At 34.6% G+C, this 16,859-nt stretch overlaps 1 protein-coding gene across 1 annotated transcript; it reads left to right on the top strand.

The window, feature by feature from the left end:
* The first annotated feature begins 7,902 nt into the window (after window positions 1–7,902).
* Window positions 7,903–16,814, top strand: LOC105362093 (protein zyg-11 homolog B). The gene is made up of 10 exons (XM_011499434.1): window positions 7,903–7,963; window positions 9,478–9,714; window positions 9,982–10,192; window positions 10,279–10,473; window positions 10,596–10,987; window positions 11,070–11,215; window positions 11,285–11,673; window positions 12,477–12,846; window positions 15,456–15,780; window positions 16,480–16,814. The coding sequence occupies exons 2-10, from the start codon at window positions 9,576–9,578 to the stop codon at window positions 16,623–16,625; spliced, it is 2,313 nt and encodes a 770-aa protein (XP_011497736.1). The 5' UTR covers window positions 7,903–7,963; window positions 9,478–9,575; the 3' UTR covers window positions 16,626–16,814.
* The last annotated feature ends 45 nt before the right edge of the window (window positions 16,815–16,859 follow it).

Raw genomic sequence — 16,859 nt, 5'->3', positions numbered from 1 at the left:
GATGTCGCGCTAACCCTTCGTTCGTGCGCACAGACGAATTGACGATAAAGTACGCTTCCTGTAAGATTCCTCGTTATTCGTTATTCTCATCCCCCTCCGCCCATTCACTTATTTTCGCTCTTTCGTTGTGACTGTCCTCGGGGAACGTTTGACTCGCAAGCTCAAACACAAGCAAAATTTACGGATTAGAAATGTGTGAAAGCCAATGTACAAATTATAATGCGATGTTGAATTTGTTTTCGTTTGTATTTCGACGGGCATAACGAGAATAGCGTTTATTAGTAATTCTTCACCGAGTGCAGTCAGACGTGTTTTCCTTTTATCAGCTGAAAATTGGAATTCGTCCGAAAGTACGTTCGAAGGCTAAGACATTATTTTGTTCTTTACTCTGTTTTTTTTCAATTTGTTTATCGTATCGTAATAATACTGTGACGGTGCATTGTAAATTATTGATGAATTATGTTAAAAAAAAAAACGAAAAATTTTTTATAACAAGGCGCCAATTAGAATTATAAAATTGCATGTAAGCCTCTACGTACTTTTGTATAAATGATAGAAAAACAAAATGGATAAGAGATACTCATATAAGCGCAACGTCGAATCCATTATATTTCATTGGGAGAGGCTTTAATAAATAGTTTCGTTAGAGCGCGATATTATTGCTTTTTTCTTTCTTTCTAAAAATCATTATATTTAAAGCGAAATTTTGGACGAACAAGTCGCTATGCATTTCGCAAAATTGCCTTATTAGCATTATAAATGGCTTTAATGTTTAATACATTTATTGCGCTGAGGAGAAAAGATTCTATCTTCATAACAAGAGAAAACAGAGAGAGAGAGAGAGAGAGAGAGAGAGAGAGAGAAGAGAAAATGATAAAATCTTGATCCGATAATGTTTTAGATAAACACGTCCAAACCCAAACAAGTCTACTCGCAAATGTATGTATATTCATGTACGTTGTGAATTAATTTAGAAATGCTTGAGATGTTAATTTTTTACGAGAGCGTCGAATGCGCCTTACTAAATGCAAAAACGACACTTTTATCGATTCAACCATTTCTAATTTAAATTATTTCGACAACAACAATAACAACAACAAAACAAAAAATAATAATAATAATAATAAAACAACAAGACGCAAATGGAACAATACAAGAAAATATAAATTTCATATGTTGTACACTCGCCGCGCTTTTAATAACCACTTGACTTGAATTAAAGCTTACGACCTCCAGAACTTTATCTCGTAGCCTCTTCTTAAGAACATAAAGACAAAAACATGAAAATAAAAAATCTTTAAAAACTACTGCATGTTTTATTTTTACATTACACACATTTTTTATTATCCTTTAAAATTACTCTAAAAGTAAGAAATATTTTTTTTTTCAACAAAACGCCTATGTTATTACAACTAGCCATTACAGAAAACATTTCATTCTTCTTTGCCAACCAATGTGGATTGTGTTCGTTTTGCGTCAATCCGCGCGCGTATGTGTGTACACTTGAGATACAAACTTAAAGAGATATCATAGATTTTCACAAGATTTTTTTACATATATTATTAATTTCAAAACGTTTGATTAAATTACAAAGTAAAAGCACACTAAAGGATTAGCAAATTCAATGCACAACGAGAAATCAGGGAAAATTTCTCTCCGAAAAAAACGAATGGGAGGAAAAAACGAAGGCGTTGCACAAATGTAAAAGAGAAAAAAGTGCGGAATGCGTGCAGTGCTGCACAGAATTTAACTTGAAAATCCGCGTGAAAAACGAGGTCGGATATTGAAAAGTCGGGAATCCAAAATTCGGCTACAATTAGCATTCAAGCGGCGGTTCTGTCACCGTCTCTTCTCTTCTCTTTTCTTATTCGCGGAACAGAGGGGGTAGGGGTCAGCCTGGCTTTTGAATAATGCGCCACGCGAATTCTGTCGTTGACGTATACCAGATGCGCGTGTCTCGTTTGCAAAAAAATGACTAGCAGGCTAGAGCTCGACCCTGCCTCGTTGCCGGCCTCCTTCCCCTCGTCGTCCTTACTTATTTTACATGCTAGTGCCTTGTCAGCCAATGAGAAGAATGGGTGAGTATTTATATTTGCCAGGTGCTTGAGGCATCTCGTACGCATTCACTGCCAATGTTAATTGTTACTGCAGCGTCAAATCCCCTGGCCTTTAAATAACTATTGGACAGACGTAGCAACAATTGTCGATAAGAGATATATGAGACGGGAGATGCCGGATATGCCGTTATATCAGATATTAATGATAAACTCGATTGCAACGCATCCCGAAGAGATCCTAATTAATAAGCGGAAATAAGGTGCCCGTAGCGCGGTTAAATAGTTTACCAATAATTAACGTCGATACTGTTTTATGAATTGACATTAATCGATTGTTAATGGCGGAGGAGGAGGAGGAGAGGGGAAGGTAGAAAAGGGAGAGAGAATCGAGTTGAAATAAATCATCAGATTAAAAGAAAGTTGATTACTCGATTTAGAAATTTCAGTCAAATTGTAGAAACTTTTACTTGGTAATTTATATAAGAGCATTGAAAAGGCTATTTTTAAAGAGCAAAATAGGTAGCGTTAAATTATTTTTAACGAACCAGCTAGAATTTATGTACATTTATACACGAAAATATTCTTTTATAATTAAATGCTTTTATTATATGATTAATTGGATAATTTAGTTCAGAAATGCTTCAAGTTATTGTTATTTGTTACACGTAAAGTCTTACTATATTTTCAATAAAATTTCTACTAAAAATCGCGATTGTTCATACCTCTTGTCCGTATGTAAATAATAAGCCAATACGATAAGCTAAGAATTTCAATTGATATAACCACAGAATTTGTCTTGCTATTCTTCAATATTATTGAAAATATTAGCATTCAACTGTTACATTCATGTACCCAAGAAATCACAAATGCAACTCTAATTTTGTTAAAAATGTTGCAAAAAAATTAAATAAATAAATAATTTATTAAAAAATTGCTAATCCTGAAATAATATCAGTATGTCCTGAAATGGCATTAGCAATCAATAAAGCAATATCGATTGAATAACACGATAAGAAAGTACTCACCTCAAACACAACGCAACAAATGTATTTGGTAAGTATATTTAATTATATTTTAGAAATCATCGAAATTGTCAATTAGAAAAAAATTTTTGCTAGTAAATTTTATTATTTTTATATTATAGATTATATTTTCAACAGCTATTTATCTTCTTAAAATAAATATCTCGTTATTCGATAATAATTTCAAATGGTATGCATATTAAAATCCACTGCTATGAATGTAATCTCATATCAAATATATTATTAGTATTGAAATCAACCAGGAATCATACAATTACAATACGTAAATGTACGAAATAAAAAGAAAATATTCGAGCGCGACAAAGGTCGACAATTAATAATCACAAAATTAATTTGGATAACAACTTGATCTGGCGGTATTCATTTTAGTCATTATACGATCTCGAAGTCAGTAAGTCAATCAGTCGGTCAGTCAGTGAGTCAAATGCAGGTTATTTGGAAAGCAAGAGAAAACAGGAGGGAAAGCGAACGATTTTTCAATTGGTCTATGATAATGAATAGAAAGTCAATACGGACAGCGAAAGAGAGGAGTGACCGAGGCAGAGAGCGAGCGACAGATATATATATATATAGAGAGAGAGAGAGAGCGAGAGAGAGAGCGAGAGAGAGAGCGAGAGAGAGAGCGAGAGAGAGAGCGAGAGAGAGAGCGAGAGAGAGAGCGAGAGAGAGAGCGAGAGAGAGAGCGAGAGAGAGAGCGAGAGAGAGAGAGAGAGAGAGAGAGAGAGAAAGAAAGAGAGTGAAATAGACTGACAGCCAGTTATAGAGATACAGAGGGAAAGATGGAGCGTGAGTTAGAGAGAGAGAGAGAGAGAGAGAGAGAGTGAGAATAAACAGGCAGACAGAGAGATAAACTCAGGTGCCGCTTATGTGCCTCGCGCCCAAGATGTTGGGGTGGATAAAGATTTGTGAAAGCTGTACAAGTCCGGTATACTTTGTATACTAACGTACGCGTAACCCATAATGTCGGGCTTTTTATTGGGCGTCCACTGCCTTTTCTCCAATGTCGTTTATACGACGTTTCCATCATACATGTCGGCCCGTAAGCAAATACGGATATGGTGTTTTCACGACGACCACATATACAATCGATTCGTCCTTGTTAATAGTATTGAAATTACCTCGCGCTTTTCCAATTTGACGTTGTCCTCTATTACCAATCTTATTATGGCAATATTCCATTATTTATATATATTTTATATGTATTTATTGTATTTATTGATTCGCTAGTACAAGATGCTCTCCTACATGACTGTACGCGCATTCGTTTATTTCAATATTTATATTATCTTTATATTTTCTCTTTGACTTGAGCATAGATTTGTTTTATCTTTCAATTTTTATACCAAGCGGTCTATGAGAATTTTTTAAATTTCACGCTATTCACGCTATAGATGTACATGCATTTTATTTATTTCAATTACATCAAGAGTCGAATTTCTCTGTGTAATAATTCTCCAGTCTAACAGATCCACTATTTCACTCTCTCATTCCACACGAAATATTTTGCTATTAGTTTTTTAATGTTTAACGGTTGCTTTAAACCTCCGTTTATACATTATGAACTATCTCTATATGTATGGTTATGCATTGCCTATTATATGAATTTCTTTTTGTCTAAAAAAAATATGCGAGAGAGAGAGAGAGAGAGAGAGAGAGAGAGAGAGAAAGAGAGAAATATTGTGATGCATTGGAATATGTTGAAAAATATCAAACAAATCGTACAACCACAATAGGTTATCAGAAAAAATAAACAGAGCGTAAAAATACCGAAAATGTTAAAAAGAAGATAAAATAATGTGCTATTTATCATTACAATAAAAAAATCTCAAGGTAAATAAATAAGTACATGAAATAGTTTCGGAAATAAATAATATGAAAAAGACTTATCTAATTTTAGAATTGATAAACGTAAAACATACGTACTTAAATTTGATTAGGAATGGTTTTCAAAATAAAACAAATCTGAGAGGAGATAAGAACATTAACTTAGTAATGGCTCCAAATGGTCTACTTAGTTAATAGAGAAACTACTTTAATAAATTGCCTAACTTTCTTTAAAAATGAATAAAAATAAAATACGAAGCAATCAAAGCGTTTAAAATGGACAAAAATTGTTATAATAAAATTTTAAGTATTAAGTATTGATATTAAATATCGCGATTAAGAGTTAATTGAAATAAATATAAGAGAATAGCAGAATTTTCTGACAAATAAATAAATAAATTATAATCTAATCATTAAAATTATTAATTACAAAAAATATATAATATGCGTGTGTGTGTGTGTGTGTTTATGACAATTAATATAAAGATTTTTCACTGCTTTTAGTATATATGTATATAAAATTTTGAAACATTCTTAAAGTCTATGTAAAAATATTCTTCTAGTTTATTAATATAAATTCGAACAACATAGTATAATCAATAATAAAATGTTCATAGTCAGAGAGCTAGTAGTGAGTGAAAATAGAATTCTTGTCAAGTGAAACACCTGTTGCTAGTTGCTACTAAGAATAAAATTATATACATATATTCAAATATTAATAAATTAAAGCTGCAAGTGGAATGTGGGAGTGTAAGATATTTTGCCAAAACTCGTTTGCAATATCTGATGAATTAATAATGGACTGTGTGGCGAAAATTTAACATTAATCGAAAGAATGAAATACGTATAAGAAAAGGAAAATAGGCTTATAAGAATAATAAAAAAAAGTCCTGACAATGTGAAGATTTATGTTATGAGCATCATCGGACAAATGATAAATAGTAATCACAAATTTTAATACAAAAATGAAACGTTAAAAGGACTTGTCATTATAATCACAAATTACCGCGGTGAAAGAATTTTTACCGATAAAAATTCAAAGTATACGCGAAAATACGGTATAGTGAAATGAGAATAAATTGCCTGCAAACAACTTTTCAAAAGTGTGCCTTTAATAGAAGACTTTAATTAAGATATTTAAGTTACCAATAAATTGATAAAATATCAGGAATAAAAACTACGCAAGTTGATTTATCGAAATACATTTGTTACAATAATGAACTCACATAAGACTCGGTTTCATGAAATATATGTCATACTTATTTGAAATAAAAAAAAAATAAACAAAAGCAAAAAAATCAATAATAATAAAGTGTCGATAAAAATTTATAGACGCACTTTTGAATAAAAAAATGTTTACTACAATATACGTCTATTTATTTATGGTGGTAATATAAAGCATTGCCGAACAAAAACAAATTTTTACTTTAAATGGCAATGTTCATATTGATAAATGAAGATCCAAGTGATAAAGAAATAAAGTGATAAATATAAATATATGCAGAATAGTTTATCTAAATACACATTAAAGAAGAAATTTCATGTGAACCGCAGTTCAAGACAAATGTATACCAAGAATTTATACATTTTGATTAGACTTTTTTTTTTTAATATATGTGAAGAATAGACAAATTTTAAGTGATAATACAACAAGATTTACTTTACTACCATTAACTAGAATCGTAAATCTTGCAAGTAATACTATTTATAAAAATGGATTCAGAAATTATTTTAAATAAGAATTATTATATTGGCATATAAATTAACTCGTGCGAACAATTTTTCTAATGAAATTCACAGTATTTTCATTAAATGTTTAGAAAATGAAATGAAATACGTATTGCTGCGAAACTTCGAAATAATAAATAGCATTAGTCATCAAGTAGACACGTAAACGCAAAATTGATAAAAACTAGACAGAAAAGCTAAACTATGCTAAACAATTAAATGTATTGTAAATATTGCGTTTTTACAAGAGCACACAGAAGGAGGCTATGGATAAAATAAAAAATTTTTATTAAACGAGATGCTATATAAATTTGAAAGTAAAGGATAAATATTAATAATTACGATTTTTATTACGGATTCTCGAACTAAGACAACTAAATCACAGCAATTTCTATTTTTAACGTTAATCTCATCGCTGTCCTCCACAAGGTAATCCTCAAAAATACATCATCTTAGTACTTAAATCGTTTCACAAGATGACCAAATCCAACAATAATTTTTCAATAATGAAAACTATGGTAGTTGAGATGTAGAATGTTGCATGCCAAAAAGAGAATTAAAATTGTAAATGAAAGATGAAATCAGGGTTGCAATTAAAATCATCACGTTCGTGAATGTTAAACGCCTTCAAATTTCCCGCTAAAGGCATCTCAGGGGTACTTGCGTCCATATAACGATGCACCGCAACAGTTCCGTTCGTACTTCGCGAGATGCCAACCTTCTTTATCTAATTTGCGTTGGCGAGGGATTTTCGATCGTTTGCCGTCATCCCCCGCCGCCACGTACTTTATCGCTCCGACAAATAAAGACAACGTCTGCACTGTACTACCAGGTACGCACACATTGTGCACGCTTTGCTTGCACATAGGCTCATGGCACGTAACGGGTGTGCGCGCATTTGATAGAGAAAGAGGGGAGATCGATCATCAACTGGGACGGGAGTGCATGGAGTACGTCGATGGCTTCTCCTCTCCCGAAAAAGTTGAGCGCGTGCTGTCCGTTTCTCAGAGTGTAACGACGAGTCTCGCTTCAACCAGTGCGTCAAACAGTAGTGGCAACTCAGCTTCGAAAGTGACTTGCGACCTGCGCGCGCGCGCGCCCACACGCACTCGCACACAGCTATGCGCGCGCGCACGCATGTATATATTTCTTTTTTCACCCGCTGGCGATAAACTGACCCGAGTGCGCGAGGTTGCTTTTCTCTCTCTCTCTCTCTCTCTCTCTCTCTCTCTCTCTCTCTCTCTCTCTCGCTCGCTCCACGCATTTTGACAAATGGAAAACTCTCTCAAGATGGCGATAAAAGCAGTAAAGGTGAGGGAATCTGAGAATACAAATGTCTCTTCTTGTTTACGTTATATCGAAACTGCTCCGACACTATTTACGTCGGCCCGTGATACATGAATAAGGGCATTTTCGATCCTCCATCCGTTCCTCGCACTCTTTGTCACGAACAGCTGCACGGAACAATCAAGTGCACGGGTGCATACACAGAAAGAAAGAGACGGAGAGTGAGAGAATGAGGCATAGAGTGAGGGCGAGAAGGGAGGGAGAGACACACACACAAACGCGCGCGCGCGTTCTTACACATACGGCATCATGACCGAATCCTCCGACAAGACTGTATACCACGCGAAATTTCTAGAAAAATATAACACGGATCTTGCAAGCTACCGCTGACTAGCAGCCTAGATCTTGCTTCTCTCTCTCTCTTTCTCTCTCGTACACACATATGCACACACACACACTCTATGGTACGCGCTCTCTCTCTCTCTCTCTCTCTCACTCCTCCCTCCCTTCCGTCCTACCCCTTTCCACATTCCCTCCTTCACTCTTTCTGTTATTGCATTTTCGCGATTTGTAAACGTAAGTGTCGCATCACCTTTTTTCTGCACTCTTTGCTCGTCCCATTTACAAAAAACGTACTTATGTAAAAGAATAAGCACATAACAAGCAAGAAAAAGAAACGACAAGAGCCTCCGATAAAGACAGCAGTGTACTGTGTGCATTTTACATTACTTAAAACGCGGAAGATAACAAGATTAAAATAATCTATTCTCCCCTTCTCTCTCGCTCTTTCGTACGCGCACTCACTCGTACTCTCCTTTTTAATGACATCATTGCCCGAGGAGTGCCAGCAACATTTTAGTGTGCGTGCTTAAAAGACGTTTATAAATCACGATACATGTAATTTGAGTAGATTAATTTGGTTATTAATGGTCGTATTGTAATGGAATACAGTTTTGTTGCAGAATTTTGCCTGTAAAATCTTACAATTTCCAAGTGATGATAAAAACACCGAATTGAATATCGGTATTTATTACTAACAGTGAGCGAAGACTCAATTATTCATATCGAATATATTATTAATATTCATGGAGATGTTTAGCATGTTTAGACAGAAGAGATATTTAACTTACCAAGTGATACATCCGACATGAGAATCATTGAGAATCATCATTACGCTACTCAATATTTTATATAAACTTGTGTTTGTAACACTTAACAAAATCTAAAATTTAAAATTTCAATTCTTGAGTAATTTTTTAATATTAATAATTCAATATATATATATATATATATATATATATATATATACAATTTTTCTTAACTACCTTTGTTGTTGAAGGTGATTCAATGTTAAGATAATGAAAAGTGCTTTAATAATTTACACTTTACTTTCAATCTACATTTCTTAATAAAATACACATTAATATTTATTCGTTTGATAAGTAAATTATAAATTATAGTTGTTTGTGCAGTAGGCTGTAAATGTTAGGAAAGTGAACTTGAAGAGAAAGTTAAATATAAATCATATGGAATTTCAGAAAATGCCAGGGGAGGAACCAGCAAAGTAGGTTAAAATTAAGAACCGTGTTAAGGAGCAAAATTGTAATCAATGTGTCAATGACAAGGAAATTACAAGATGTTTGAGTCACCAAAAAGTTTGCAGGAAGTCTGCATTGACTATATCTGTGATAATGTTATGGCATTTTGTGATTACCGTTCCGATTATGTTCTGAGCGCGGGTAGACCTCCCGACAAATGGGCTCTTCCATCATTTGGTAAATCTAAATTAATCGTTTGACATGAATTTAATAGTAATCTTACTTAGCTTATGAATTATTAAAATTTTTATTTCAACGATTAACAATAAAGCTATGTACAATATTAGAAATATTTTATCGTCTTTGACAAATTTATTTCTTCTATTTACATTCTTATCCTCTAAATCATTATCTTAAATAATAAATTGCTTTTGAAATAAAATTTTCCCATTTCACGATATAGTAATTAATTATTTATAAAAAGATTGTATTTAAATTTTATAGAGGATGAGTCCGATTCCGATCAAAGTATTTCATCAGCCAATGAATTGGAAAATTATGATTTTTCGGATCCATCGTTAAGACTCAGCTTCAAAGATCCAAACACCTTTTTACCAACAGAAATTTCTGAGCAACTGCTTTACGGCTTATGCGAAAGAGAAAAGCTTTCCAATCTATCTATTACGCTTTTTGATTCCAAGACCACAAGGCTAAGGTATATGATAATCAAACGAGTTTCCCATATTATAACAAACAATTTTCTACCAACAACCATTCAACTTTATATTTTATTTATTTTAGGCAAGTTAAATTAAAAGATGCATCGACTCTGACGGCTACAGGACTGAATGTTCTTAAACAACATAAAATTATAGATTTAGAGGTAAATGGGCTAAAAATCGCTGTTTGTGAATTAATCTTTTGTTTGAGTAAATGGAGTCGAGAAAATCTTAGGTCATTAAATATTGCAAAGGCACATTTAGGAGAAGATTCAATGTTAGTTGAATTTTTGTTATCAAATCTTGATTTAAATATTTTAAATCAAATGTTCTCTCTCTCTCTCTATCTCTCTCTCTCTCTCACTCTCTCTTTTTGACCTTATGCATGTTATTTTACAGAGATGTGGCTCTAGGAGCGTTGGGTGAACTAAGTAATTTACAAGTCTTGAATATTTCGGGTATGACTATCGATGTGGTTGGATTAGAATTAGTTATTGAGAGTTTACCACTCTTAGAAAACCTTGATATATCCTGCACTGAGATCGACGATATTTCTCCATTAAGAAAGTGTAAGCACAGATTGAAAGCACTAAGTTTGTACAATGTAAAAATAAGTCGCTGTAGACACACGATATCGGTATTGTTGGAATTGGATGAATTAAGAAATTTAGATATATCGGATGAAAGAGATTTATATGTATTCGAAGTGTTCACACCTATTCGATCCAAGCTAACAGATTTGCTAAAGGCAACTTATTGTATGCCAAATTTAGTAAATTTGGATATATCGGGTAATGATTAATAAAACCTTTATAATGCTTTATACAAGTAGTTCGAAAAGAAAAGGAGAATAAGTATCGAGGCTTTTTTTAGGCAAAGATGAGATTGACGGGAAGGATTTGTGGAATTTCATACAAGCACACAAAAATTTAAAATTCTTGGGACTTGTACATTCTGATGCTTGTTTCGAAGATTGTCTTATGAATCCGTTCAACAAGAATTACAGGCCTGATCTTGTGGTAAATTAATTTATAAATTTATTAATTACTTAACTCACAATTTATTTAACAAAACTGTCTTTAACGCAGGTGAGTGGGACAGCGACAGAATCTCAAATTTTAGAAGCTCTTAGAAGGTACCCAAACAGGCCAATATATGTACAAAAATGTCTCTACCATCTATTTCGTCAAACTGCATATTTCAAAGAAGTGCGAGTTGACGTGATAAAACTCGTAATACCTGGAATGCGAGAACATCCGCAAGAATTTCGTGTACAAATGGCAGCCACTGCGTGTCTTTACAACCTCACTAAAGGCGAATTAGCCACGAAAATACATCCGTCTGTGTTAAAACAGATCGTTGATTTGACTCTAACAGCAATGGAATCTTATCCTGCTCATTACCAGCTGCAGAAAAATACTCTATTAACATTGTGTAGCGACAGAATTTTGCAAGATGTCGCTTTTGATAAATACAGGTAACGTAAAGCATTCATTTGTTAAGTTTAACTTATTTCTTTTTTTGGCTTTTACCGTTAGATATAAGCTACTGTTAGATAATGAAAGAGTCCCTGAATGTCAAAGGATAAATTTTGATAAACTATCGCTTCTACAATATCAAACGAATTTTCATTTATAATTTCAAGCGACGTGGATGAGAAGTAGAGGTTTAAATTTTATGAAAATTACGTCTCGCTTCTTTGCTTCACACACGTTTCCCATAATCTTCATAATTTGCAATTAATATTTATTTATTCAAATGCATGTACTTGCTAGTTATAATTATATTTACTCTATGCATTCTTACAGTACTAAATATATTAAACGCTGAGCTCAAATGAATATTCATTAGAACTTAGTCGAATAAAAATACAAACAAACGCGCGCGCGCGCGTGCACACACACACACACACACACACACATAGAGAGGCATAATACATCAACGTGTAATATTCATTTGGCTGCCTGGCTGTGCGTGCGTGCGTGCGTAAGTAACAATTAACGAAAAGTGCAATTTATATTTTGAAAATGTGTAGTCGACTTAATCAAAGGTCTTGGTAAATCTTTAGATTGATTGAAACATTAAAAGTCATGTAATCCATTTTCTTAAACAGAAAAAATCAATAATCACGAACAATATTCAATATCCAAGGACTGCTAAATTGCAACTTTGACGTTACCAATAAATGAGCTGCTATTCCCATGAATTTAAACGAAAATCATGAGTTCTATAAATCATTGTATCATGCTCACTCGACACTTACAAACGATTGGTCCTCAGGTGTGCAAAATTAGTGATGAACTGCCTATCGAACTTTGATGACCCGTCCATGAACCGCATGTCCGTGGCCATATGCTCGATCCTCGCAGCGAAAATTTCGACCGTTGAAACATCAATGCTGGGTGCTGTGCCACATTACATGTCGAAGCTCCTCTCGATGGTTCGCTCGAAGGTGCAGTCAAAGATCGTCGATATAACGATGAAGTTCACGCTTAGCGCTTTGTGGAATCTTACGGACGAGAGCGCAACCACGTGTAAGGTGTTCTTGGAGGAGGGCGGCATGGAATTATTCATGGAGGTCCTCCTCAGCTTTGAAGGGGAGTCGAGCGTCGAAACGAAAGTTCTCGGCCTTCTTAACAATATCGCGGAGGTACGTTATTTTATCATCTTCAATTTAGCGCAATGCAAGGATCCCTACTTCTGAGGCACTTTTATCGATAGTTTAGGCATTTTAGGAAATATTTTGCGAGTAATCGACAACTGCCGATTTCGCATTTACTAAAAGTCAAAGTCTCATTTTGTCTTGGGAAATTCCTAAGGGTAAAATACGGTCATGAAAAGCATTGATTTACTTTTATTGATTTTTGTTTTCCATTGCTCGTATACAAACAATTCTTTATTAATAGTATCTCCATTATATAAAAAATTTTCAATACAAATTTTACAGCGCCCTTCAATCGCTATTTATTCTATTCGAAATCGCCTCCCGTACGATAAACTTTGATTTTAAATAACGTAGTTCAAGAAAACATTTTTAAAAAAATCAAAAACAAAACCAAAAAAGAACAAAAAAATTCGGAAGAAATTTTCACCGTATTCTTAATACCCACTCACAACTAAGAAAAATCTTTAAATTCGAGAATTTAACTTTATAATCAAATCGCTTAGAAAATCGCCACAATCCAAGCAAATATACATCTTTCTCTTTAACATATAAGATTCTTCGAAATACAAAAAATATAATTAAATGTTTGTATGCGAGTGAATTATAAATAATAAAGACGGGGGTGCTTTTAGCAATCGTAAAAATAAATTCTTTAGACTTACAAAGCGTATTATCGTAATTTAGAACATGGACACGTATACGGAAATAAAATGTTAAGCGAACAATTACATGAAAAGACAAATATTTATAGTTAAAAATAATTAAAATCTATGCAGTGCCAATTGTTGTGCGCTCATTGGTAGATTTAATCGAGAGAATAACGCAGATAAATTACAAGTGAAACAACTACTAATTATAAATAAGAAATCGTCGACGCAATTTACTCGGGGGTACAATCTCACTCGTTTATCCGTTCAATTAATCTTCTGTCTTGACTCGATTTAAGCAAGCATCTCTCTCATGTCACTCGACACTAGTTGTGCGAGTTGCGTTTGCTGTCAGCACACGACGTAACGCTTCTCGTACACAATTTTAATGCCTCCTACAATTATCACACCGCCATCTCCATTGACAATGAATTGGCATTAGAATTCCTCTTGACAATATAAAAATAAAATGATTGAGACAAACATAGATAGAAATAGATATATAGACAGATAGATAGGAGAGAGAGAGAGAGAGAGAGAGAGAGAGTCATAGCTTTCAACAAAAAATGAACGACGGCTTTTAATTGGAATAACAATAGTCTTCATTAATTTTAGCATACCAATTACATTTCATATGTTGAGGAAAAATATTTCTATATTATTTTGCCCTCGCCGACGTGTTTTTTTCCCTCCACTTGGTCTAGATATTGCGTAACTAGATTATCGTAACGATGGCAAGGAATCTGCTCGCCATTGGCAAAATACCTTAACTCACATACATTGACATGAGAAATTCAATTCGACACGCACACTTCAAATTATACTAACTTTATAAGCAGATCTATTTAATCTTTTGCCTAAAATTGTAACTCAACACCCAACACCTTTACTATTTGGCACGTTTCGTTACAATTGCTTTGCCAGTTAAGAGTCTTTTATGACTCAGGTCTCTAAAATTCAATAATATCAATAATTCCCTCGGGAATGCCTTCGCATGTATCTAAAGATACATCGCCAAGCTTTAAAACATCTATTTGAAATTTTCTCAAAGATCAAATGTCTTGGAGATTTATAATCCAAATCACATACAAGCCAATCAATTTTATATCTCGCCGTTAACCACCTCTGAACCAACGATCAAAGATATACATATTTTATACTTATTGCTACGTCGAACTATAATTTGTTGTATGCTTAATATATCGGAGCAAAGAAGTGTGCCACATTTTTAAATTCTCTTTTGATCTCGTGCATACTTTCATCCAACACTAACACACACTGGGATGATAAATTACATCGAAACTTCAAACATGAAGCAGAATGTAAAATAGAAATCGTGTCGAATGATAATCATTTCCCAAGAACAAAACGTTTCCCTTCAAACGTTGCGTTCGCTACACATAACTCGATACAATGGATCTACAGCTTCCAACAATTAGTATAAATGTTAGTAGTTAGAGACGTCCAGTCTCCCTTTCTAATTGCCTCGGTGATGTTCAATTGTAAAGTAATACGCAACGCATGGATTTCGAGAAGACGTAATAAATTAAATCATCCAAAGTCCTCTACATAGGCAAGAAAACATTATTTTTATTTGGCATTATTGTCAAATACTACTTCTCTCGACTTTCATCGTGATGATAAAATGTCGTTAATATTTGTTTTAATGACATGCAAGTCTAACCACGACCTGCTTGAATTCTCGTACACGAGATATGAGACTTTAGTCTGCAGTTTGACTGAGAAGCTCCAAAAATTAGCCACCACATGACTCTCTTCGTGCCCAAGGACCGCCTTTAACAGCTAATCGAATCGACTAAAATTAGACTAAGCTGCGTACGAGGAGGGAAGGGTGATACAATGAATAGATTGGGAGTCCAAAGAAAGGTGGCGGACAACAGAAAAATCGGCAGCTTCGCTCGTTCACGAGATGCATCGTTGTTGCAGGTCGCCGACCTGAGGCACCAGCTGATCCAGCCGCGTTTCCTCTCGATGCTCTCGGTGCTCCTGGAGTCTAAGCACATCGACGTGTCGTATTTCGCTGCCGGCATAGCTGCCCACCTCCTCAGCGATGATCCCCATCCCCAGTTCCCGGCACGCTACCGTCTGCTCAATCACTTGACTTGCGTCATCACCAACTGGCATACACCCCAGGGTGAGATGGTGGCCTACAGGAGCTTCCAGCCCTTCTTTCCACTTTTGCGCTGCAAACACGCCCACCCCGTGCAGCTCTGGGCTGTCTGGGCCATTCATCATGTCTGCACGAAGAATCGTAAGTGTTTCTCGCCGCTTTCTTTGCACACGGGTAACCGACTCGTACCCCCCCCCCCCGCCATGATGCACGATACTTTGTTTGGCATGCAAAGTAGTACGTGACGTTATATTTTTCAGGTATTAGTGCGTGCATTTACATTCATTTTTTTTTTTTTTTTTTTGAAGATATTGAAAAATATTTGAGTTTATTAAGTTTGTTTGAAAAGGATCGATTCGTGGATCAGAGACATTTTTCCACTATTAAAATGCTCCTTTAATAACAATTTCAAATCAAATATTCGTAAGTTTCAGCGTCTGAAAAATATACTCCGTTACAAACAGTATAAATAATGCAGGAAATATTCGATAATATAGCTCTACGTGTATGTTTTTGAAATAATGAAACTAATGTTAATACGCACTATTATAATGAAGATTCCAGAAACGGCTTTACAATTTACGCGATGTCATATTGCGCACACAAAGTATTAAACATAGATTTACATTCGATGCTAATTCTTTAAATTTAACGATAATTGCAACAACAACAAAATCGAATGTTCTTTTTTATAATAATTTAGTCCCCAATATTATATCCTATGAACTCCTTCCGTTTTTATTGCCACGTCACAATGCAAGTACACAACAAATGCAGTGCGATGCGTGGCGCGACAATTCCATGGTATGTATTATATAAAGATGACCTTTGATTTTGCAGCGAAACGTTATTGCGAAATGTTAGTAAGGGAAGGTGGCGTAAAGATCCTGGAGTCCCTGCATAAGGAAAGCATGTACGCAGGGCAGGTAAGAGTCCATAACTTATGCCGAGCGATTCTGGACACCCTTGCCCAGCAGCCGTGCTAATAGACTAAGCCACTCTTGACATTACAACACGATTATCAACAATCAACCACGACGAAAATTACAAGTAAAAATAAAGAACATGATTCGCGACCATTCTGTCGATTATTGCAAACCGAGAGCGAAGTGGTGTGACGACGCATTAGAAAGACGAAACTTTCCGCGTGCGTTTTTAACTATTCCATAAAACAATGAAGTGAAACAAAAATTAAATTCTGTTTATCGAGCAAAAGTACA

This window comes from Ceratosolen solmsi, unplaced genomic scaffold, assembly GCF_000503995.2.
Source record: "Ceratosolen solmsi marchali unplaced genomic scaffold, CerSol_1.0 scaffold35, whole genome shotgun sequence".
In the NCBI taxonomy this organism is placed as follows: domain Eukaryota; kingdom Metazoa; phylum Arthropoda; class Insecta; order Hymenoptera; family Agaonidae; genus Ceratosolen; species Ceratosolen solmsi.
Note: the sequence above shows the minus strand (reverse complement) of the source record. Positions and strands in the feature narration are given on the sequence as shown.